This window comes from Camarhynchus parvulus, chromosome 4A (genome assembly GCF_901933205.1).
Source record: "Camarhynchus parvulus chromosome 4A, STF_HiC, whole genome shotgun sequence".
Classification (NCBI taxonomy): domain Eukaryota; kingdom Metazoa; phylum Chordata; class Aves; order Passeriformes; family Thraupidae; genus Camarhynchus; species Camarhynchus parvulus.
Genome location: NC_044600.1, coordinates 4,347,821 through 4,373,757, shown reverse-complemented (window position 1 = coordinate 4,373,757; position 25,937 = coordinate 4,347,821). Strand labels below are relative to the sequence as shown.

The 25,937-nt window shown below is 45.2% G+C and overlaps 1 protein-coding gene across 3 annotated transcripts in view; it reads right to left on the bottom strand.

The window, feature by feature from the left end:
- Positions 1-10,512: 10,512 nt before the first annotated feature.
- The window catches only part of HDX (highly divergent homeobox), a 35,503-nt gene continuing 20,078 nt past the window's right edge, over positions 10,513-25,937 (bottom strand). For all 3 annotated transcript variants that reach the window (XM_030967607.1, XM_030967606.1, XM_030967608.1), the window contains 6 exons: positions 21,814-21,960; positions 18,176-18,383; positions 15,153-15,232; positions 13,553-13,636; positions 11,299-11,421; positions 10,513-11,087 (listed from right to left, as the gene is read on the bottom strand). In XM_030967607.1, coding sequence (XP_030823467.1) covers positions 10,962-11,087; positions 11,299-11,421; positions 13,553-13,636; positions 15,153-15,232; positions 18,176-18,383; positions 21,814-21,960 — 768 coding nt within the window. In that variant the 3' untranslated portion in view covers positions 10,513-10,961. The remainder of the gene's footprint in view (positions 11,088-11,298; positions 11,422-13,552; positions 13,637-15,152; positions 15,233-18,175; positions 18,384-21,813; positions 21,961-25,937) is intronic.

Genomic DNA, 25,937 nt, shown 5'->3' with positions numbered 1-25,937 from the left:
TGAGGTCACACACACCCAAGGGATGGATGAAAGGAAGATTTCTCAGAATCCTCTAGCTGGAAAAGAGCTCTGAGATCATCGAGTGCAGCCTTGGGCTGATCCTGGGTCTTGGATCCCCCTCTAAGCCCAAATGGCAAAGGTGGGAGGCCACAAGTCCAAGGCTTTGTTTTATCTCCATCCTTAGTGTATTGCACAGCTCGTTTTGGGCTAAAACAAGGAAAGCTCTGCATTGCCCAAGCTGGGCTCATGCCAGCCCTCGGGATCTGGGTGAGTGTTCCTCTTGCTGGAGAAGCCCAAAGCAGGAGTTTGGGAACTCGGCCTCTCCAGGCCCTTCCAGTCATTGCTGCTCAGAGCCACCGCAGGATGGGGTGAGCTGTGTGTCCCTGTCCCCAGCCACCTCCCAGGGCACCTCTGCCCCTCCTGCCTGCTGCAGAGCTGTCCCCTCTTGCACATACACAAGTTTTCTTTCCAGGCATTGAAATCCTTAGCTCATGAGACGTGTGCAGCTCCAGGTCTCACAATACTCAACCAATTTAACCAATATTTCCACTTTTTTTTTTTCTTTTTTTTTTTTCCCTGGGCATCCAGAGTGAGATCAGGGCAGTTTCCTCTCTCTTCTTCGGGAGTTGCCTTTACCCAGGAAGCCAACATTCACTGCTGGAAGGGAGTGATCCCTGTGTGGGCCATGGCAGTGGTGAGGAAGGACAGGAACAGCAAACAAAATGTCCCTCACCTGGCTGGACTGGTCACAGCCCCTGGGTGGGAAATCTGGAATCACTTGTGAGGGAAAATCTGCAATCAGTCTCTAATTCCTGCTCATGGCCTGGCTGCTCACTGGAGCTGCCCTGAACCCCAGCGTGCTGGAGCCTGCAGAACCTCTGAGGCATTGACCCACGGTGAGAAATTGAATTTGGGGTGACTCAGAGGGGCCCCAGGGCCAGAATTCCAGCCACACACCCTTCCCCAGGCAGCCCTTCCCAGAGCCCCTCTGAGCTGGCTATAAATACACACCCGGCTCATCCATCGACATTTAAATTTAAATATAATACCCTGCCAGGGAGAGAGAGGGCTTGGAAATATCTGAGGGATGTGGTATCTTGGAAACCGATTGCCTCGAGCTGCCCAAATCAATTTCACAGTGAATCAACACATGGCTGCGGTGTGGGAGCAGCGAGCAGCTGCTGCTGCCACCCCTCCCTGTCCCTGTCCCTGTCCCCAGCCCTGTCCTCATCCCCATCCAGCCCTGTCCCCAGCCTGTCCCCAGCTGCTCCTGCTGCCCAGGACAGGGCACATCAGGGCAGGAGCAGGGAGGGCACTCCTTGGGTTCACATCAGTTCAGCTTCTAAACTAAACAGGGGAAAACCCATTGAAAGTAATCTGCAAAGGTGACAGGTGTCACTGACATATTTTATGAAAAATCCCTTTGCCAGGATCTTTTCTCCTGAGAAGCTGGGAAGCTTCAGCTTCTCCACAATGTGATTTTGAGAATTGTTTACCCAGCATGTGAATTGTTTTTAATTAATGGCCAATGACAGGCAACTGTGTCGAGGCTGTGAGGAGTCACAAGATTTTATTATCATTCCATTCCTTTCCTTCCTAGCCTTCTGATGAAATCCTTTCTTCCATTCTTTTAGTACAGTTTTAGTATATAATTTTCTTCTAATATAATATATATCATAAAATAATAAATCAGCCTTCTGAAACATGGAGTCAAGATTCTCATCTCTGCCCTCATCCTGGGACCCCTGCAAACACCACCACAGATAGGACTCTTTATTTTGGAATGTTTGCACAAATGAAGGGGGTTTAGTGCTAATTGCTGATGTTATTTTGTCAGTATTTTCCAGCTGTCTTCAGGCTATCAGCAGCACTTTGAAAATTGCCAGTCCTGCTGCTTGCTGAGGACACAGATCAGAGCAGCCCTGAGCCATCACAGCCTCCCATGGCAGCAAGAAATGGCATTTTCAGCCACACTCTGGGGTTTTGTATGAAAAAAAATAGATTAATTAATATTTTAAAGAATAGAAAATTATATATTTCTGAAGTGTGGTTGTAGAACATGCAAAAATGTGTCCATCCTGTTCCCACGGCCCAGATTTGGCAAAAGACACATTCCAGTGGGATTTTTCCCAAAAAGGGCTAAACCAGGGAGCCTGGGCTGGGGGCAAACCCTGCAGGTGTCTCATGAGGAGCCACAACCAGATCCCCATCCAGGAGCTGAAATCCTTCAGCTGTTTCATTCCTCCCTGATCAGCTTTGATTCCTTGGCCAGGCTCTGTAAAAAGCCTGAAATTTTAAATAATGGTCCAAAAATGGGAAGATGTAGCTGGGAGAGTGTGGGTAGCTGAGAGAAGAGAAGGCTGAGCTAAATATTTGGCAGAATTAAGCAAACCAGGAAAGACATGTGGGCATAGAGAAATAATTCAATATTCAATTTCTGGCAGAATTCATGAAATCTGTTTATAGTTCGGATCACAGTGAGCCATTTATTGCTATTATGGGAATGAAGGCCTGGGGGGGTTGGTTGCAATGGGTTTGTAACTGTGAAATGATTAACAGAACATTAAATTCAGGTTAATTAACCCGTGGTCCTTGACCTGATGGGGTGACTGTGCCCAGGTACCACTCCAAGGATTTGGCCTTCCCAAAATGGGCTGTCCTGGTGTGGCTGCTGCTCCCCTGCTCTGTCCATCCTTGAGGGGGTGGGACCTGCTGGGTGACTCCAAATTCACTTCAAATTCCCCTGAATTCTGACTGAGCCCAAAACCTTCAGGAGAAAGAGGGGGTAAAAGGCTTTTAATTGAAAATGTCGCATTTAACAGAAAAGAGGAGACTGCCAGGGAAGATTGAGGCTGGGCAGAATTTTTCCTTCAAAAAAAGTCGAATGAGCTTTTTCTAGTGAAAAAATTCTACACAGGCCAAGATTTTTCCCGTTTTCCAGGAAGAAATAACCAAAAGGCAAGATCAAATAGTAGGTAAAATCTGAAAGTTTTCACATTTCTTGCCCTTTCCTCCCCATTTCCTTCCCCACTAAAATAACTGCAAGTAAATAACCAGAAAACACCTTTTTTCCCCCCAGTTTTTTCTCCCCCATGGCCCTTTGCCTTATTCCTTGCAGCAGGAATGTGGATCTGGAGTGGCCACCCCAGCTGTCCCTGCTGGTCACACATCACCTCATCCCATGGAGCAGCTTTGGTGCTCCCAAACCTAAATCCACGTATGGAAATTAAACTGAAATGTGCTCCTGGTTTATGGCTGCACCTCCGGTCTGATCTCAGTCTCCTCTTTCCTAAATGCCAGATTTATTTTAATATTTGATTTTTCACTGAGACAAAAATAGTTGTTCATTCTGAAATATGAGGTATGGGGAGAGTTCAAGGCATTTTTCTCCAGTTCCTGGGAGTTTTTGCCACCAGGTGGCAATGGAGCTGCAGCACCACACGACTCGCTTTTTTCCCAAAAACCCGACTTGTTTTTTTCCCAAAACACCCGAGTTCAGGGTCCCAGGAATGTTTATTAATAAATCTTTCGGGTCAGACAGATTTAACTCCTCTCCATCCACGTCCTCTCTGGTTTTGCCCACCCTCTCTGCAGCCGGATTCCAAAGCTGGACTGGGCTGAGCTCGGAGTTTGGGTGACTTTGGAGCGTCCAGAGTTTAATGAATTAATCAGGATTGTGGAAATGGGCAGCGCAGGAGAGGAGCCAGGGGAGCCCTGTGCCCATGGGACCCGCAGGACGCGGCCCCGCGGCCGCTGCCACCAAGGGCGGCCGGGAGCGGCGGGACCCGGGAATTGGGGGATCAGGGAATTGGGGGATCCGGGAGCTGGGGGACCCGGGAATTGCGGGATCAGGGAATTGGGGGATCAGGGAATTGCGGGATCAGGGAGCTGCGGGACCCGGGAATTGCGGGATCAGGGAATTGGGGATCAGGGAATTGCGGGATCAGGGAATTGGGGGACCCGGGAACTGCGGGATCCGGGAATTGCGGGATCAGGGAATTGCGGGATCCGGGAATTGCGGGATCTGTAATTGCGGGACCCGGGAGCTGCGGGATCCAGAATTGCAGGACCCGGGAGCTGCGGGATCCGGGGGCTGCGACCGAGCTGCGGGCTCTGTAATCGCCCTGCCCCTGCCCGCACCGAACCCTTTTCCGTGCGGTCCCTCCGGCTCTTTCCCAGCGCTCCCGGCTGGGATTGTTTCGGTCCCGTCCCCAGCACAGCCGCGCTGCTCTTCCAGCCCCGGCTCCAAGGACTCTCCCCAGCCCCATCCACGCGCATTGGGGCGCGGGCCAGAGGCCACGGGATTTCACTCTGGAGATTTTTAACTTAGGGAATGCCAAGGGATGGGATGAACAGAGTACAAAGAGCTCAGGTTTAGCTTAAAAACAGCCTTAAAAAACCCCCTCGGACTGGGTGTGCAGCGCCTCCATCAGACACAAATCCCATTTTGGGAAGGGACATTTCACTGCTCCTGGGACAGAGGGATCCAAGTGCTCTATAAAATTCCAATGGTCTCTATAAAATTCCAATCCTGAAAAGCACTCCATAAATAATAAATTAATTTATGTAGTGAGAATAGAAGAATTAGGGCTGAGCCCTGATGTGTATTTACTTCTTGCTGCTCTGAACAGAACTGAGCATTTATAAGGCCATTAATAAAGACAGAAACAGAGAAGTTCATATAGGAAAAGGAGTTAGTTCACCTTTATTTCATTTCTCCATAGTCCCAAACTTCACAGACGTAGAAAAATATCCTTGAGTCAGTAGACAAATTTACCAATGCTAAATAGCCCTTTTCTCTGACCATCTGGGCCACCCTAAATACATTTGTACAAGCATTACTTCAGGGGGTTTCAATAAAAGGTTCTTCTAAACTATAAACAATAAACTACAGAGGAAAAACTTGAGCTACCAAAGCATGCAGATGAAGGGATCTTCCAAAAATTCAAAAAAAAAAATTAAGAAAGCAAACCAACCTTGAAATGCATTTGGAGGAGAAAACAAATTAGGACAATTTCAGGAAAAAAAATTAATTATTAATTAAGAGAAGTCAAAGCAAACTCTGTAAAGGATCTGTGGATAAGTTAAAATATCTATGGCACAACTTTTCACCAAAAAAAAAAAAATTAAGGCGAAGACCAACGTTTTATATAAAAATAGCTGAGCAGGCTTCTAAAGCAGGAAATCAGCATTTCCAATGGTGACTCTGTTAATACAAGATTATAAATACCCTTTATATACACAGAAAACCAACTCAATACAAACATCTGGACTGTTTCTCTGGGCATCTGGCAGTGGCAATGCCCAGATCAGGAGTCCTGGACCATAGTGGAGGTACTTCCGTTGAAGGTTTGTAGTAGTTTCTTTGCTACACGTACTGATACAAATCATAAAAATGAAATATAAATAGTGATTTTCACACAGAAACTTAGGAATATGCTCAGGTTACAAAGCTTAAGGAATTGGCCCAAAAGGAAATGATAAAAGATTTAAAATCATCAATTATCCTGTTTTGCAGGCAAAAGAAAGCATCCAAGTTGTACAATAATATTTAAATTTTCAGCATATTTTTTTTAAATGAAACTGATTCCAACAGTGAAAATAAAGCAGAAATTATCACGGCAGAAGATTCATTATCTCTTCATAAATACAGCAGTTGGTTTATTTGCCAAGATCACTTAGAAATATCATTATTATGGGCATTTTCATAAATTTCCAAGCCTAAAAGTTACCAGTTGCAAGGACAGAAACAATAAACCGTATTTGTATGGGTGTATTTGACTAATTTTCAGAACTATGCAATTGATATGCAGCAAGACACAAAAATAAGAGCAAATGAAATATATTTGAGAAGAATTCCATTAACATTTCAAGTTAAAATACCTTTGTAGAGCTACTGTGATCAAGTTCAGTGTATCTGTGCACATTGTAAATCTGCATCTGTGTGTTCACACACACTCAGTAATTCCAGAAATAACCCCAGAAATGATAAAATTCCGACTGGAGAACACAATTTTCCCCCAGCACAACTCAGTGGATTTGCCAATGACTTTTTGACCTGTATTTCACAAAATCTGCAGATAAAGCAGAAGCTCTTGTTTTCCACAGCACAGAAACCTTTTAGTTTATTGAAATTTTCCTGACTAAAACCCAGAACCTTCATTTCTGCCTCCTTGTGCCTCATTCCCCCCATCCCCCTCGTGCATCCTGCCACCCTCCCCTGAGCTCCAGGGAGAGAAATGTGACGGGGGAAATTCAAGGAACTCTTTCCAGATGAAACTTGAATACAAACATGGTCTAAATCTACATTTGACCTCAGTTTGTTACTGACCCATTTTCATTTAACACTTCAAAACTCTTTCCACAAGGTCTCTATAAAGTTATGGCAAAAAAAAAAAGGAAACAAGTGATACAAAAATCTGTGGAGGTATTTATGAACTGTGATGTCTCAGAAAGTGTAAAACCTTTTCCTGACAGTGCTGAGATCACTGACTGCTCTCTCAGATTAAGTCATCTGATGTACTGAGCAATGTTCCAACAATCATTAATACCAGAATTAAGGATTTCACCCATTTCTTACAGTAACTGCACCAAAACCAGCACAGCCACCCCACCATCCTTCAGCTGTAACAGAAATATTTTCTCCCATTAACATATGCTGAGCTTTTCTCCCTAATATTCCACTATTTCCTTCTCCACAGATTGTGATGAGCACAAATACAGAAAAATAGCATTAAAATAAAAGCAAATTGATGGCTCACACTCAGCAAAAACCAAACACAAACTGAAGGATGCATGTTGGGAATAATTTATTGCCTGTAAAAGGTAAAAAAAAAATTCCTAAGTTCACATTTTCTGTGTAGGTTTAAGGGGTGTCACGTTTCAGAGGTAGCATTGTGTAAAATGTAAAACAGAGCTGGAAAAGAGTTAGTGACTTAGTTCAGTGACATGGGGAACTGTGCCAGAGCCAAAGCACTGACCTGAACTGTTTTCCTTCCAGGAACATCCTTGCACACCTCCTTCAGCCAGGAGGATTTGCTCCTTTGTGGGAACAGAACCCCACAAACCCAAGGCTCTGCCCCGTTTCTGTTGCCTTCTGACCAAAGCAGCTGCTGTTTTTCAGAGCAATAAATCCTCATACTCTAAACTCCTGTTCTTCCATGGAAAACACCCATTCTGTAGTGCTGCTTTGACTATTTTTTTCCCCCAAAACTTTTCAGATTTCACATTTGGTCAATGTGGTAAAACATCCTTGATTAAAGGGACCAACCACCACAATCCAGCTGTGCCCTCTGCAGCCAGGTGGAATTTGCTCACTGACCACCCCAGCTTTGCTCAGGCACCCGCCAGCCAAGCTGGAGAATTTGGGGCAGAAAAGGCAGAATCTGGCCAGGTTCCAGCCCTGCAGCCCCTGGTCTGGGGGAGCTGGGCAGGGCTGGAGGTTGGACATCAAGCTTTGGGCTGGAACAGGGTAAGAATTGTGCCAGGAATTCTGTGCTATTCCCTTGGTGCACATTCCTGTCCCCCCTCACAGGCTGAGAGCAGCAGGGAGGTCAGTGTGAGCAGGAGTCTGTGCTCAGTGCAGGGACACAGAGGGCAGGACATGCCCCAGGACAGGGCAGGTCCCTGTCCCATTCCCATTCCCAACAGGACGTCCAGGATGCTGCTGGTTTGTTCCAGCCCCTCACCTGAGCCCAGCAGCACACCCAGCCTCTCCCCCTGGGGAACAGGCTCTCTAAAGCTGCTGCCCAGCTCAGGTGAGGACAGAACCAGGACATTCTTTTCCTCACTCACAGGGCTGCAAAGCCCCAAACTCCTCATTTCACACTTTTTATTGCCTTAGTGAAAAGAAATACTTGGAGAGATTAAAGTGCAGAGCTGCCTCCAGGACTGGGCACTCCAGAAACCTCGTACAGCTCATCTGCTCAGGTACCTTAAACTGCCCCAAATTCACCTGCTGGAGTATTTATTGTTTTACTGGAGTATTTCCTGCTACTGTTACTCCTGTCAGACCTGTGGATGTGGCTGAAGCATCAGCTGCAGGGAGAGGAAAGCAGGCAGAGCTCCAGGAAATGGGATTTAACCATGAGCAAACCTTCCAGCATCCAAACCCCAGGGAGAGCCTGTGCTGCTTCTGGGTGAAGTGTCTGCTCTGGGCTACCTTCCCACCTTCAGAAAGACACCACTGATGTTCCCATGGATGCTTTAGGAATGAACAATGCTGGGGAAGTCACTGTTCATGGACAAAGAGACTCTGCAGGATGGTCAAACATTGATACCTGGCCACAGAAAGGAGATAATACCACCAACAGGAGGCCCTTGATAATTCACATTACAGTCACTCACTGGGACAGACAGGGGGCTGATTTCTGAAAAGCACAGGATGAGCTCCATCTCCTGTGGAAGGGTATGGAATGCTGAACTGCACTTACTACAGGTGTTTGTTACCATCCCACAGACAGGGGAAACACCCTGAACCCACACCCACCCCACAGCCACCCCCACTGCTCTGCACCAACATTCCACCACCACTAATGGTCACAGTCATTCAATCTCTGTTGGAAATAGCCACTGCTATGAAAAAAACCAGCCAAGGGGCTGTGGAGCACCTTCCTCCCCAGATTCTGTTACTCAGGGACAGAATTTATACTAATTTTTTCCCCTGCCTATCCTGTAGTGTTGTCAAGTGTGCCAGGCTGTGTGTTGTCCCCCCACAGGACATCCCCAGGGGTGGGGTGGCCCTGAGTGCAGCTCATCTCAGCTGCACATCCAAGAGGATCCCAGCTCCCTGGAGAACAGGGACTGCCATCATTGCTTGTATCTAGCAAACAGTTCATTCAAAATTCATTCCTTCCATTTGTTTGGGTATGAAATAGCAGCAAGGCAGCAAAGTAGGAATCATCAATGGAAGTTTCTCCTGCAGGAAGGCAGATGATTTAATTGACCATGAAATTGAGAACTCCTGTTAAAGAGTATCCTGCTCTCTGTCATGGGAATTCAAGTGGAAGAAGCAGGAAAACAGGGTCCAAATAGTGGCAACTCCCAGCACTGTTTTATGTTAATTTCACAGAAAACAGGAGGTTTCATTGTCAGTGGCACAGATTTCCTGTCTAAAGAGAACAGCAACAGAAACCATTGTCAGCCTGGCATAGAAAACCCTTTATAAATGAGTTTTTCAGAGAATTCCAGCTCAGCTCTGTCCTCCCTGTGCAGGACAGCACTGTGGGCTCTGCTCACAAACCTCATTTCCACTCAGAGTTTTAATGCCTCAGCTCACACACAGGCCTGGAACTCTGGGCTTTCCCTGTGGAAGGGTGGCTCTGTAGGGAACTTACAGAACTGGACAGGGGGCAGAACTGTGGGACTTTTGGTTTTTCAGAACACCTTTTAAAACCATTCCTGCCCTTTCTGCAGCTGGTATTTAACAGTATTGCTAAAAGCTCCCCGTGCCCAAGGAGAGGAGAGACTGAAAACCTGGAAGAGCAGAGCTCACTAGTGATACTAAACAGAAAGAGCTGTACAAGTGATTAGGGAGGAACTGATCAGACTGAGAAAGCCCTAAAACCTGAGTCTAATCCCAGTATTAAAGGAAAAAAAGGTGTTATTTCCCCAACACTCTGGATTTTCTGAGCTACACCTTGGACCTCCCACTGAAATTAAGGGTGTTACTGCATGAACAAGGATTCCCCAGAGTCAATTCTTATTTGGCATAAAATGGGAAGATCAGGTTTTTTACCAGATTGAAATATCTGTGTGAAAAATTCTTGCTGAGGGATATCCAGGTTGGAATTGGAGCATCAATGCCATGGGCAGGCACCTGAGGCATCCCACAGAACCAACCTGGAGGAGAAGAGCTCCAGGCCTGAGACCTGCCCTGGACTGGTGCCCACCGTGTCAGGAACAGCACCCCTGCCTTGGCCAGGCATTCCCAGCACATCCCACTGAATCCACCTGAACACCCCTGCACAGCCATCCCACCACAGGACTGAGGGGATTCAGTGCCAACAGCTCTGGGAAAGAAGAAAATTCAGTTCAGCCCCTGCCTGCAATCCAGATCACAGTTTAGAAATGGCATTTGCCAAAAAATGCACCAGGCAGGGCTTCAAAGCAGATCTGCAGAGCTCACTTCCAACACTGGAAAACCTTGCAGGGTGCAATGACAGCTGTGGAATTCTGACTGGCTTGGTAAACTGGAGCAAAGTTTGTAGAAAAATATATACCCAAGAATTAAAATAATAAGCAGTACTTTAGCATTTAAGTTTTGACAAATAAAAACTGTGACTACAATCATTAAACTCTAAAGAGTGTAAACATCCATTCCCATTGCTACTGTATTAGGAAGTTGTATCCTGCAGCTATCAGGGTTCCCATTTCCACCTCATTTCTTCCAACACTTATCACTGCTTCTTTGCATTAATAATTTATTCATGATAATTCAATTTTTTTCAGTTAGCCTTTCAAGGTTTTTTCAGCTATTTTGGTCAGAAAAATGGAAGATTTAACAATCTCAAATCAGAAAACAAAAAACACTTCAGTTTAATTTCAGGTTTTCAAGCACAACTCAGAGAAAGCCCGTTATTCTATTTGGATCCCCAATTTTTAGTCCACCTACCTGAGTAAAAATGGGGAAAAATATAATAAACAGGCCTGGGGAGCACGTGGAGCTGGAGAATTCACTGTGTGTGTTTCCCACTCTTGCATCCCTGCTCAAAAAAGACTTTGCTACAGAGCCAGAGTTGTTCTGGAGAGTCAAAGTTAATCCTACCCGAGGCCAAGCTGCTACCAGTGAACCCTGCCCTCACCCAGCTCTTCCATTTTCCAAACCCAGCGCTGCCAACTCCTGGGCACTGCAAGGCTGTGAGGAGCCAGGGCTGAGAACACTGCAGAGCAAAAGCCTCTCTCTGTCTCTGTGTCTCCTCTGCACCTCGCTGGGGTTTGTGCTGTGTCTCCAGAGCAGAGCATCACAAACTGTCTGAGGCGTTCTTCTCCGACAGCGACGAGAGGCTGAATGAGGTATCGTCGGGCTCCGGGGAGGTGTGGTTGAAATCCATCTCTTCCAGCTCAGGAGGTAAGTCTGAAAGCAGAGCCTACAAGGGAAAAACGTATCCAACATCTGGTGTATACAGTATTAGGTGTGGGTTTTATGTCAGCAGTGATTTAAACAAAGTGTGAGAAAATGATTTGAGTTTTTCGATCATAATTTGAGCCTCTGGAATAAACGCAAGGGAGGGACACAACACAAAAGGACAAACATTTTCTGATATTAAAGACAGATATTAAACCTGCTCCAGGATTTACCTGCTGCTGTTCCTTATCATCTGCTTTAATTGCAAGTATCAAACTCCGGGTAAACGTCTGCAGCTCAAAGTATTTCTGCTTGTGGCTCTCCAGCTGACTCTCGATGAACCTGACTTCTTCATTCTGTGGGGAAACCAGAGAGCTCTGGGGATGATCTCAGAACCAAGGAATCCTTTAGGCTGCAAAAGCCCCCTAAGGCTGAGCCCCACCATCCCCAGCACTGGCCATGTCCCCAGGTGCCACATCCACAGGTCTTTAAATCCCTCCAGGGATGGGGACAGGACAAAGCATTGGAATAACCACACCTAAACAGCCCTGGGTTAAAACTAAACTATTTTTAGCGACAATGACAACCAAAGCCCAGATCTCTTCCTAGAAGTGATCAGGGGGCTGAGAGAAGAGACAGCAAATAAATTCAATTATTACAGCAGAAGGCTTGACAGAAAAAAAACAGGGAAAATGACTTGAAAATTCCTCAAAGCTACCATGAATTAAAAGATAACATCCTCCAGCAGCTGGGTTTGATGTGGACCAAGTGTCAGCTCACCAAGCTCCTCAGGATCCCTCAGGTTACAGAATAAACAGGAATATCTCAGAGTGACAGAACAGCTTGGAAGGGACCTTACAGATCATTCAGTTCCAACCTCCACAGAGTTGTTTATGGGGCTGGAACTGGATGTAATACATTACAAAGTGAGGAAATATCAATAATTTGTGTGCTTTGGCTAAAAAGCATTTTCCCAATCTATACTTGCAAATCTCTTAATTAAAAATTCAGATTTGATAATTATTTCCATTTATTCCAAGTATCTCTTCTCTTTCAAACTAATTGGATCAAAATGCTAAACCTGTTGATTAGTGCAGAGCTAAAATTCATTTTCTCGGCTTATTCACTTTTGCAAAGATCAGGAAAATCAAATTGTTTATTTAGGTTACAAGATCAAAGGCATTACTCATTTTTGCAGAAGGGCTCTGCTTAATAGCACCAACTCATGAGAGAATAATGAAAAAATATGGTATTCATGCTCACACTGGCTGGAATTCAGCTTTAGTTGACATGAATAGCTGTGACTACATGATGCTCTAAAGGTTTGCAACAAACCTTTAAAAATGGTTGTATTTTTGTTGGTTTTTTCCACAGAAAATTCACATTTTTTCAGTGAAAGCACTGCTCACCACACTGTTCCAGGTGATAACAGCTCTGGGAATGAGAGAAGAGTATTTGGGCTGCAATTCTGAAGCTTCCATAAAAAATCAGCTGAGTTCTTCCCTATGGATACTTAGCAGTTGCCTGTTCAGCTCTGGATTTTGCCCAGCCCAGGAAGAATTCAGATTTAGGCAGAAAACTCAGGGAGTAATCAGTGCTGTCAAACAAAGGGCTGGCTCTGCAGGGCACTGTCACAACAAGCCTCTCACTGTGCTGACAGGTGACATTAAGAAAAGGTCATTCCCTCTCCTGATTCATTCTCCACTGCCCTTCCCAGGAAAACACTGCTGGAAGGAGGAATTTCTGTTCTGAAGAGATGATCTGTTCATTATTTTGGTAATTGATTATTATCAGGAGAACAGACCTGGTTTCTTAGGGGAAAAAACCCCAGCACTTGAGGTGAAAGCTCAAGGAAAGGTGGAATTGTGGTGACTCCTGGGAGAGTGGCACAGACACAACCTCAGCCTCGGGCTGGAGCTGCCAGGGTCCAAGTGCTTCTCCTCCCTCCCTCAGCCACCACTTCCAGCATGTCCTGGGGAATCCTTCTCCTCAGATCCCCCCTCTCCAGCTGTTCAGTGCCTTCCAAGCTGACAGCACCACACTGCAGGAAAAGCATCACAGCATTCCCAGAACAATTCCAATGGGGTGGGGCTCCATCAATGCCTTTGCTGGGACACACGGAGGGAGCTGCAGCTCTGTAGAAATGGGGTTTTCCAGGGGATGCTGATCCAAAGCATCACTTCCAAATGCATCAATATGGACATTTTCACCTAATTCACAAAAAGTTGGGGAACTTTTTATACTGAGTTTCTAAAGATACCTTAAGCACAGTGTTAAGGCCAAACTTAACACTAACTCAGAAATACAACCCATTTGGGTTGAAACATGGATAAAGTGGCTGGAGGTGGGATGAGGGCATGATGTGCACACTGGGAAAACAGCAGAGGAGCTCAGGATCCCACAGGCTTGTGCTGAATTCCTGACAGCTCCACCCCCTGAACTCCCTGGGGATCATCCCACTGTCCCTGACATGGCCCAACCACTCACCTTGTAATCCAAAAGAGAACTCATCTGATCCACTTCAGAATTGCTGATCAGATCACTCTCCTCATCATCCAAAATTTCTATTTTCTGAAACAGAAGCAAACAGTTCATTCCAACACACAGAGGAGACAAACAAACGGGGATCCACATCCCAAAGGGACAGGAGGGAGGAAGAATGAAGGATGAAGGATAAATGATGAGGGAGGAAGGAAGGAGAGCTCAGTGCTGCCTCCTGAGCAGTTCTGAGCCACGCAGCCCCATTAGATGGCAATCATGCACCTCAGCCAGGAGATCCAGCAGGAATCCAGTGGGAGCTGCTGCCATGGAGACTCAGGCTGTTTACAGAGGAGGAGCTCCCTGGCCCAGCTTTTTGACTTTGAGTTGCACATTTATCCCCTCACAGCCCCTGCTCTGCTCTGCTGCTGCAAAGGAGGGTCTGGAAATAAACCCCTGGATAAACCAGCCCTCCTGCCCTAAAGAAATCAAAGAGTTCTCCTCTGACCCTCCCTGGCCACATCCCCTTAGCTGTAGGGGTGCTGATCCAAAGGACACTTCCAAATGCATAAATATGAACATTTTTACCTAATTCACAAAAACCTGGGGAGCTTTTTACACTGGGTTTCTAAATATACCTAAAGCACAGTGTTAAGGCCAAGCTTAACACTAAGACTCAGAAATACATCCCAAGTTTTTCTACTGTTTTTCATTGTTTTGACAGTTGTGAACACTTATGAACCCGTCCATAATAAGTTAAAGCAATTTTCCTGGTTTTTAGGATGGAAGGGCCCCCACTGACCCAATCCATGTCCATGGGTCTTTCCTGAGGTGTTAATTCAGGTTTTTCCTGCAGCATGTGGCCCCTCCTGCCTGCACACCAGGAATATCCTGAAATCACTGAGGAGAAACCCTTCCAGGGGCATTCCCAGCTCTCCCTGGCAGGACACACCAAACTCCCAAGCCTGTGCTGCAGGCAGGGAGGATAAAGCACATTTTGTGTGCTGCAGTGTCTGCCAGCCCAGCTGAAGTGACACCAGCCCAGAGCTTTGATGTCCCCGAGTTCTGCTGCTCCATCAGACCCTCAGGAACACTGGGACTCAAATATTTTTGGTTTCAGACTCAGCTTGAGGAAAGAGTCTCTAAATAACTGCCAAACATTCACATTCCCCTTCTTAGACACACTTTTTAAGATAGGAGGGGAAGGAACTGATTCAAATTTCAAATAGGAAAACCTCTTATGCAAATACAATGTATTTTAGTCCAATTTTAAGTGCATTTAAAAAAAGTTTTGTCACAGTGTTTCAGAACAAAGTAGGCAGAAACTCCTCCTTGGTTTTATTCCATTGTTATATCAAATGACAAAATTCAGGCAGGTTGGAGAGCTGAGTCTCTTGGGCACCATCTCTCCAAACCATTTCTACTGAAGGTTTGAGGGTTTTTTCCTGCTGTGTTTTAGAATTTTTAGTACATTTTTAAAGCTCAAATAGGAAGGACTTTTAACACACCCAACTGAAGCTGTCACCTAGTGAAAAGCACAAGTGCTGGACAACAACCTCAACATTAATTAAGGAGATATTAATTGGTGGAAAAGGAAAGGTAAACATACCACATTATCAGTGGAAACTGGATGCTGGTCATCATCTTTGTGGCCAATTTCTTCATTTTGAAGAGCTTCATTTGTCTCTTCTGCAGAAATAAATTGGTTTTGTCAGATTTCATTCCAATTTTATGCTGAAGGACCATTAATGGTGTTTACCACTAAATGTCACAGCTGCTAAATCCAACAGCAAAGTCATGGTATCAATGTCTAATCATAAACAGAATATCTGCCTTATTAAAAAGACATCTTGTCACAAGCATTTCAGGCCAACATCAAACCAAATGCCCCCTGAAACAACAACAAAACTCTCAGTTATTCTCTGCACCAAAACCTTCCCATTTTTAGGTTCAGGTTGGAATATTCAAAGGTGATGCAGAGTTTCACACCAGAGATGTGAAGAAGTTGGGTTTTTTAAATGAAAATTAATTCCTACATGAAAAATCCTGCATTCCCTGGAATTCTGGGGTACATATCTAAATCCTACTTGCCCCTTGCAGACATTGATGGGTTTTGAACCAAAAACTGATCAGATTATGGCAAATGCTTATCCCCAGTAAACCTAAAGTGCTTTTTTATGTATAAACACTTGAAAACAGAGCAGATTTTACCCTGGTATTTCAACCACAAAGCATGAGGTGATTCCACTAACCTTAAAGGCCAAAGAGAACACAAAACCCAAAGAAAGGTAAGTCTATTAACCCCTAAAATTGAAGTTTGTTTCTCATATTTACTTGACTTCTGCATATTAAAACATAAATCTATGATCCCTATTAAATATAAAGAGGAAAGGAGGGAAGGGGCAGCAAGGTTCAGGTGACTCCAGGGTCTGTCACCTCCACACAAACACAGGGATAACAGAATTTCCCTGGGATTACCAAAAACAGGGAAATGTTTAGGCCAGACCATAGAGAGCCAGTTCATGGTTTTAAACAACTTTTAAGTTAAAAATCTCTGCACTGAGCAAATTTGATTGGGAATTGTTTCAAATGAACTCAGTGTGCCACCAGTCACAGCTCCATAGGACAGTTTGTGCCAGGAGCACATGGGATCAGAGGCAGCAAGGAAGGGTGGAGGTCACAGGGTGAGGTCACTCCTCAGGGACATCCCAGGGCACCAGGAACTCTGTAACGCTGGCAGTCACCCCTTGCATTCAACAGCTGAAGGAAGCAGCTCCCTACAGCATTCCCAACTCCTTAAATATTCATCCTGAGCTCACAGAACCAGCACAGCCCTAATGGCCTCCACCTACACACTGTGGATTCAATTAACACACAATTAAAAAAGCTGAGGCAATATGAGAGCTTTAATGATCCATTTTGCATCACAGCACAGCTTATTTTTTCATATTTACGCACTACATTTTAAAAGCAGAAGCCATCAACTTTAATCACTCTAATCAGGTGACCAAAAATTGCTTTTGTCTGTCTTTCAGAGTGGTTTTCTGCTGTCGTGGTTTTGGTTTTTCAATAAATTAGGACCAAAAGTTATAGGTCTCAAACACTGGAACAATTCCCTATCTGGGATTGAACATAACCCACGAGTATTGGGGGAAATTTTTCCAGGAAGTTCAAACCCAGCTGAGCTGCAGCAGTGGAACCTCCTCCTTTGAGCTGGAGAAATGAACAGAAATAACTGTTGTGGGAGAATAAAGGAATGAAGGTGGGGTTCCTGGATGCTGTGGAAATCCTGTTGTTTCCTTGCATTTCCTTAGGCTTTGACACCAATAATGCTCCCAAGTGTTCAGCCTCACCTTGCCTGATGAAAGCCTGGCTCAACCAACACGGAGTTACTCCTCACCTGAACTGCAGACACTTCACACTCTTCCCTGTCACTGTTTCCTCTCAAGCAGATCTGACTTAAATCAGCTCCTTCCACACCTCAGGCAAATCAAAGACTGAGATTCCTCATCTCACTTGGCTCTCAATCACTTGACCCATTTCTTTGTCATCTTATTCCCTCTACACTCGAGTATGACAAAGCTCCCAAACTCATTCCCAGCTGCCTCCGTTCCCCTGGCTCTTCCCTTCTGACTGTTCTGAGGACGTGACAGGACCCAGCCTGGCACACTGAGCTGCAGAGCAGCAGGCCCAAGGTCAGACTCTCTTGTAGCTTGGAGAGCAAAGGCTCCATTGATCTCCTCCAGGCAGAAGCACTGGGAGCAATTAGTGAGCGGGGGATGCGCTGGGCTCATGGACAGGAGGGGCAGGGAGACATCGATCCCATGGGCTCCTGGGGGTAAAAGGGAATTCAGCAGAAGGCATTTCCCACTCCATATCCTGCAGTTTACTGAGGACACCCCCTGTGTGCGCAGTTCCAAGGCTCCTGGGCTGTGCCCTGTCCTGGCTTTGATCTGCTGGTTGTGTTTGACTGTCAGACAGAGCAGCAGGAGGCCTGGGCAGCTCCTTGTTCCAGCCTGAGCTGAGGGGTTCCCTGCCAGGAGAAACGGGAATGCACACTCCCAGCAGCTCTGCTCAGTCCCAGCAGCAGCTCCAGCCCCACCAGTGCCTGGGGTGGCTCAGGATCACAGGGATGGAACTGTGGAATCATGGGTTGGGATGGGGGGGACATTAAAGCTCATCCAGTGCCACCCCAGCCATGGGCAGGGACACCTTCCACTGTCCCAGGTTGCTCCAAGCCCCATCCAACCTGCCCTTGGGCACCTCCAGGGATGGGTGTCAAATGGAATGGCCAGTCCAGCTGGCTGGGGAGAACTGAGCAGTTGGCAGAGAGCATTTTCTAAATCTGGCTCTCAATTGCACCAGCAGAACGTGAACTCTTGACTTTGTTTCAGATGAATCTGGCAGAAATGGGGCTCTTATGATCAAAGGTTTCTCCAATCTTTGTACAACAAACCCAACAAAACTCAGAGACACAGAGGCAGAAGAAAGAGACCAAGCAGTACCTTCAGCCCAGGGGGTGGAGCACTTGTGACTCTGTCAGACGTTTTTGAATGTGTACAACAGAATCCAAAGCATGCACACTGCACAAAATTGAAAATATAGGCACAGTAGTAACTGCATTCCAAATACCTTGTGAGCTTCCTTCAGATAAGCAGATTGATACTTCATCATTCCTATCATTATCATCCCCCACTTCAGCAGCAGTTTCCTCTCCTGGGTTAAGTGCTGATTTAGAAACAAATTCAGATTGATCAGAGAAATCAGCAGGACCTCCTCTAGGGGGTGGGACCTCAATCCCCATTAAACGATATTTCCGTCTTCGATTCCCAATCCAAGTCTTGTAAGAGAAATAAACATGAATGATATCAGAAACTATGACAAAAGCAACAGGCCCCCAACCAAGTGACATCAGCACATCTGGCCTACAGGAGCAAGGGTGCAGCCAGCAGCTCAGGGAGCTGAGTGTTCCCCAGTATTTCACCCTCCTGAGGCTGCTGCCCCAAATCCTGTTCAGCTTCCCAAGGGAAACAGGAAGGTGTACAGCAAAAGGAAAAGAAGCAATAGGCACAAGTGGCAGCAAGAGAATTGAGAATATAAAAGAAAAAATACATGTAAGGCAAAAGGACAGTTTGTCCAGAGAAGCTTTGGTAGCTCCAGCCTTGGAGATATTCAACATTTTACCAGACAACATCCTGAGAAACCTGTTTTGATTCCAAAGTAAATCCTGCTCCAGATAAAGAGCAGGATTAGGTGACTTTGTAAGGTCTCTGCCCCCCTAAATTATTCAACAAATTTAGCATAAGATCTTTGATTCAGGTTCTCCTATTCTGCAACTTCCATAAGGGGACTGAAGCATCTGATGACCCAAACACCTCTCCTGTTCTAGGATTTCCTACAGCACAGAGGGAGCTGGCCAAGGTGACAGATCCACAGCACTCCCCTTGCAGGACAGAAGGAACCTGGAAGGACAAAGCTCAGAGCAGCTCATCCTTCAGTCCCCTTTGGCTGTAAAACAGAGCTTTAGGAAAAGTGGTTTGCAGGGAGTGCAGAGGAGCACACTGGGAACAGTCTGGGAGATGAAACCAGCCCAGGGAACCTGGAAACCTTGCCATGGTGGGATGGAGATGGATGCTTAAAGTTCATCTTACATCAATAAAATTGAATTTCAAAGGAGAAAAAAAAAGAAGAAAAACTCATATTCTAAATTCTCCAAGGGGACCTATACACCTGGTCATTAATTTGCCTTCTCTGATGAAGAAACATTTCCACAAAAAATTATGAAAGAATCAGAGTTTACCATGATGTAACAAGAATTGTCTGCAACTCTTCACCTCCTGAGGCTCTCCTGTCCCTTGTGTCACTCAGGCTTTCAACTTCTCATCTCAGCTCTGCTCAACAGCCCCTGGACCCCAGACCCTCCATTCCACCAAATCAGTTCTCCACTGGCAACCAAAAATCCTTCCCAGAGCCAGGAATTCACTTCTTCACCAACTGCTCCTCCCACTCTCCTGGGGCTGGCTCTCATCCCCCTTCCCACCACCCACCCCCCCAGAAACAGGAGCAGCAGCTCCTGGGTTTGAAAACATGACCAGGCCATGGCAAAATGCACATCCTTTCCATGAGGCCTCTGTTCCAAATGAGGATCCCAAAACATTAAAATATTTTAGGATTTTTTTTTTAAAGACACACTAATCATCACTCTGGCCTTATTTCAGAAATACCTGCCCTGTTCCTCTTCCTCTCAGGGTTCTGAGAAAGGTGAATAAAAAACTTTTTGCTTATAACACCTTGATTACCAAAGAGAAAAAGTAAAGGAATATTAACAGCAGTCCCAAGTACTAAACACAGTTTCATGCTGTGCCAGCCTTGGAAAAAAAAAAACCAAACCTTTTAAAGCTGCATCTCTAACAAGCTAAAAGATAACATGCTGAACACTATTTTTAGCAAATCTTTTTTGCTGGCTGGTATTTGCTTTCCCAGCTTGCTGATTTTCCTCTTTGAAGAATGCACAACAGGTATGCAGAGAACTACCTGGATCATTTTTTTCTATTACCTACAGTTTGGGGAAAAACAAATTAAAGAAAACCCCCACACAAGCAGCCCTTTGAGATCTGGGTCTCTTTTTTCCAAGCAGTATATTGCCATTCTTTAAATTTTCCCATCATCTTGTGATTTTAACAAACAGTGCTAGCAATATTTAAAATTCAATCTATCTCTTTTTTAGTAAAGAAGGCACTTGGGAAAGGCAGATCTTTTCACAGACTTTTCAAAGCAGAAAATCTTTCATTCAACATACTGAGAATGTCAGAGAAGATGAACATGTTTTGATAGTGTCTCAAATTAAATGGGGAAGAGAAGGTTCCACATCCTGTGTGCTGTGCTGAACAGAGAACATTCTGGAACAGCAAAACAGTGAGGGCAAGAGCAAACTGGAATTGCCATGTGGGAAATCAGCTTGAGAGTTCTATCCCTAAAAGACATTCTTATCCCTTATCCCTAAAACACATCCTTAAACCCTCCCAGCAAGGTCTGTGAGTGTGTGGGATCATTTGTGGTCTGCTCTGGTGCAGGTGAGGCTGAGCCTCCTGGGGTGTCCTGGTCCCTGCCCCAGGACAGAAACATTCCAGCAGGAGGGAAGCTTTGCACAGAACTGCCCAGTGACAGCCCTGGTGTGCTGTGGGGATGTCCCCAAGGGAACAAACCAAGGGGGTCACTGTGCTGCCCAGCAGGAGCTGCCAGGGGGAACAGCTTCACCTTCAGAGAGCAAAGGGAAATCCTTGGAAAACAAGGAGCAGCTTTGCTCTCCACAGAGAAAAGAGTGATTCTCTTCAGCCTCCAAAAGTGCAATTGGGTTTTTTAGAATTCCTGTGCCCACCAAAAGAAATAACCAGATTGGTGTTCAGCCCTGAAAGCAGCTTTGGGACCATGTGGATGCACCAAGGCAGAGGTCTCCACAGCAGGAGAGCTTCACTGAGGGCTCAGCCCTGCTTCTGCAGCACTGCCAGGAATTCAGGAAACAGGTGCAAAAAGAGGATGAAGCCTGGAAGGAATAACCCCAATTGTCACAAGGGAAAGGAAGGCTCCTGTCCTTGTCTGACTGTGAACAATGGGGTCATTATTGAGGCTGGGATGGGAAAAGAGACCCCAGAGGTGCTGCTGAGTGTCTGCTCATCCAGGACACAGTGACACCACATCCCAGCCTCTGGAGGAGAGGATGTGCAGATTCAGGGAGCCAGGTCATCTCCAGCACACCTGTGCCTCCCTCAGCCACCTACAGCAACCATCAAACTGAGCTGACCCAAATTTCTCCATCACACCTCCACCTGCCCTCAAGACAGTCTTGTAACATATTTTTTTTCTATTTTGGAGCATTTCCTTTCATACAATTTTCCCTATAAGCATGAATGAGAAGTATTTTCCCTGTATCTTTAGAAAAGCCCTTTTTTGGTATCTTATTAGCAATGTAAATAGTACCTTTCAGTCTTCTAGGATCTCCCTCAAAAATGTAACACTTTAACTTAAAATCTTCCTCAAGAGAATGTCAAACAGCTCCTAGTGCTGCTTCTGCTGCTGATCAATAAGACCCTGACCTGAGGGCTTTTACTAAATATAGACTGCAGAAAGAGCAGGAGAGCACTTCCCAACATGGTCATTCATTATGTAATACGTGAAATCTATTTCAAGCTTCCTCATGAAATTTTTAAAGCCTTTCATCTGTCCTATTTTTGCTCCTGCGACAAGATAAGGGAAGGCTCTGGATTTCTTACCCGAACTATTTCACAGTCAACATTTAATTCTGCAGCCACAGCTTCAATTTTCTCTCTGCAGACTGAGCCCAGGCTGGTCATGCCATTGTCCCAGTATTTCTTTAGGGTAGCTAAGTCTCGGTCACTAAATTGTGTGCGGTCCTGTAACTGCAAGATAAAAAAAATACTGTTAGATTGGAAAAGAATCTGCTTATCCTGAGCATTCATGTCCACAGGTCTCCCACACAGTAACACACATGTTCTACTGACTCCATGGCTCTTCTTCTAAGTCTCCCTTAAGAATTTGAGGGTTTTTTGATTTTTTTTTTTTTATCCAGGGCACTTCAGAGTTCCCTGGGATTTGCTGTAAAGGCAGTGGCAGCATTAACACAAGTTTAAGGCACTTCAGCTTTGTTTCAACTCCACCTGATTTCTTTGGTAATTTGTTTTATCTCATTCTATAAGGCCTTACTGAAAATAACTTTTTTTCCCCCTTGTGCTGTTTACTCTCTCCACCCAATTTATGCAAATTACTCCTTAAAGGCTTTTCAAGTTTCTCACCCTCCCCCCTAAAAGTTCTTTTATCTTACTGCAAACTACAACACATGCATAATTCAAAGGATTCTGACTTCCTAAAGGGAATACTTTAATGTTTATATGGTGAGCTTGAGTTTAAATTGGTTCCACTGTTTATCTGCGAGTTCCCAAACTCTTTGTCTACATTTATCAAAACATGTGATAGTGGATCAGTGATAAAAGGAGTAACACTGAAAAAGAATTCCTAAACATCTCACCACTGTTTGAACTGGTGTGAGCACAAAAAGTATTTCTCTGGTAGAGCTTCCAAGCTTTAACAAAAGCTTTTCACACAGAATTTTATCTAAAATCTACAGTTTCATTACACCAACCCATGTTTTGCACTTTTCCTGCTACTCAGAGGACCAGCACTGAGGAGCCCCAGTGCTCTGCCAAGTGAGCAGCAGCTCTGTGGGATCTCAGAGATCCTGAAGGATCATCATTTACACACCCTGCTCTCAACAGCTGCACCAGCATCATGGGATCAGTGTCACTCCTTAAGCTCAGCAGATGTAAATGACACTTGAGCATGGCCAAATCTCAGCTCCAGATTAGCTGCCTCCGTGTAACACGCTGTGCCATGGGCCTTATCAGCACTTTCTTAGGGAAATCACAAACTACCTTCAATTACAGGATCATCCCCTTGACATGGATCATACCCAAGTTTGACTCCTGCATTATAAACTGCTTAAAAATTACATAAAGACTTTTGTCAGAAAATAAAGGATAGAATTTCTACATTGTACATGTAACTAAGCTTCCATCAATTTAGTTAATAACCTTCTCATGCTTAATAAAATCCGAGGAAATGAAGGACCAAGAGGAAAACCTCAGAGCCCTACAAATACCATAATATTCATCATTATAGGAGAAAATATTAAAAGATAATATTGGAAAGCTTCATATTTATGACAATACTTATAGGTGAAGGCAAGCCAGTAATTAAATTCTTATTTTAAATTCTTATTTTTTACGTCATTAAGCTCTGAATACAATTCTCATTTCCTCTCCTCAGACAGCCAGCTTGCTGATTCAAAGCTTGGCTTTGACAGTGCTGGCTGTTGGCTGAATCCTTTACATTTCCCACTTCTGCTGGCCACAGTTGAAGAAGCAGCAGAGGCTTTGTCCAGCAGAATCCAGCCTATGCATTCCCAAGGAAAAGCAAATTGAATCAGCAGCTGTGCCACGCAGGGTTAAGCCCGGCTTATCCCCGACCTCCCAAGTGGAACAACACCATCCTTGGAGGAGATGACCCAGTTTATCAGAGACATCCCTGGCTCTTTGCCAGCCCCTCATCCCCCACGGTGCAGCAATTTCTGTGGTGCAAATCCGGTGTCTAAAATTGGGGTGAGTAATTGCACGGGGTGGAGTGTCCTCATCCTGCCTTTGCTCAGAGCCTGCGCTTCCACATCGGCTCTCATGCAGCACTTGAAAATGTTTCAGGCCACGTGCACAAAAGCTATCCACAAATTTCAGATTATTAATCAAAGACATGCTAAAAAATGGAAGAACTTGAGGTTTTATACATAACTAGCATTTATGCTGCAGCTGAGCACTGTGTGTGGTGTTCATTTCAATTGCAGTGAAATCATATTAAATCAACATTCAGTTCTGATACTTGGTGATGAAATGGGCTGAGGTAATGGCTATTTTTAGCAAACAAACCTCTCACAAACAAATTTGCCATGCCTTTGATCCCTGTCACTGCTTCTCTGTTATATTTTGGGAGGAATGGGAAGATCAGAAGCGCTCAAAGTATTCAAGGTATGAACAAATCCCAGGTTCCTCTGTACAAGCACAGTGCATTTTGCCTTATTCACCTTTCCCAGTGACACCAGCATGGAGCTGACCGCTGAACCCTGACACTAATTAATACCTGTTTTCTTCAGAGGATTATCAATTCCCAGCTCAGGATCTTATTTGTATGCATTAACAGAGATTTCTGAATCATTCCATTACGTTTCTCCTTTCCCATCTACATCTTTTAATATCATTCTTGCTTTTCAGTTTATTATTTCTTGAATTACCACATACAAATTCTGAAGGTCTGCATTTTCCCTTAACACACCAAGATATTTAACCTCATTAAAGCTGTTCCAGATTACACATTCCTCCAGCCTGAGATTTCAGCTTCAGGTTTCACCAGTGCCACAAAGCTGCCCCCTGTCAGTGACAGCCACGCTGAGCTCAGGCTGGACACTGCTGCTCACACACAGCTGCACAAACTCAGGCACAAAGGTGTCTGAAGGCACCCTTCCACTCCTCCTGCTCACACACTGCTAGTTTGCTGCAGCAGAAACTTTTTGCATCTTTCCCCACCGGCTGGGTATGAAGTTTGCTCTGATGGAAGCAAAGGTGATAAATATTTCACTGCACCCCATTGTGAGAAGAGCTGTAACTGCTTCAGCATGCAGCCAGAATTACAGATATTGTTAATATCTGTTTCTAAATCAAACTCAACTGAAAAGATTAAAAAAACAAAAATATATATCAATGCAATGAACAGTCTAGCAAACAAATTACACTCTGAGCCCCACTCATCTCACTCTGATTTCCAAACCAACCCTCAAACCACACAAATGACAACTCACCCTTCTGGAGATTTTGAGCTGATCTGTGTAATAGTGAATGTTCAGCCTCAAAGTAAACTGATTATTTAAATTTTTAATTATGATTCTTACTTGACCTATTAATGTCTTTCTCACATTGCACCAGAAAGTCCTGCAGCTCCTGTTCAGGCAGGATGCATTCCCTGCCTGCAGGCTCCCAGCAGACAACAAGCCAGGGTGATTTGTGGCACTGAGCTGCAGCACATCACACAATAAAAAATCACCAGACCTGTTCCCCTTTGCATTCCTTCAGCACTGCTGGGGGACAAGGAGGTGCTGCTCCCTGCCAGAAGGCCAGGCCATGCTATGGATGGATTACCAATGTAGAAATACCTTGAGATATGTATTTAAATACCTCAGAGCAGGAGGAAACCCTTCAGTCAGAATTGCAAGTGGCACAGAGCAGGAGCAAGCCCAGGGTTCCATGCAGAGAGCTCCAGTGGGCTCACCTCACTGCAGAGCCTGGCTGGCTCACTCAGACACACTCCCACTGACGTGACTGAACCACGGCTCTCTCCCCTCCTGGGGGAGCAGAGGAAGGTGCAGAGAACTCCCCAAGTTCCTCCTGGAATAGTTTTAAAACAAAAGGCAGAGCTGAGGTGCCCTCTGACTGCAGGAGCTTTAATTAATCTCCGCCAGGGCTCTCTGAAGCTGCTCTGAGGTTTTTGCTCTCAGCTCGTGTCAGTTCTCCTGAGCCTTGCACACCCCAGGCCAAGGAGGAGCTTTCTTTAGGGTTGTTCTGATGTGTCTGCCCCAAAAAATCCAGCTGTGCTCCCATGCCCAGAACAGCTGGGGCAGCTGTCACACCTCAGCCCCTCCACCTGCCCCAAGTGTGCCTGCACTCCTGTGACAGAGTTTTATTCAAATGGCCAATGTGCAAACAGTGATGCAAAAATCAAAATCTAGCACTCTGCACCCATTTCAAGTCTTTCCTGTCCCCAAATACAACAGTCTGAGAGC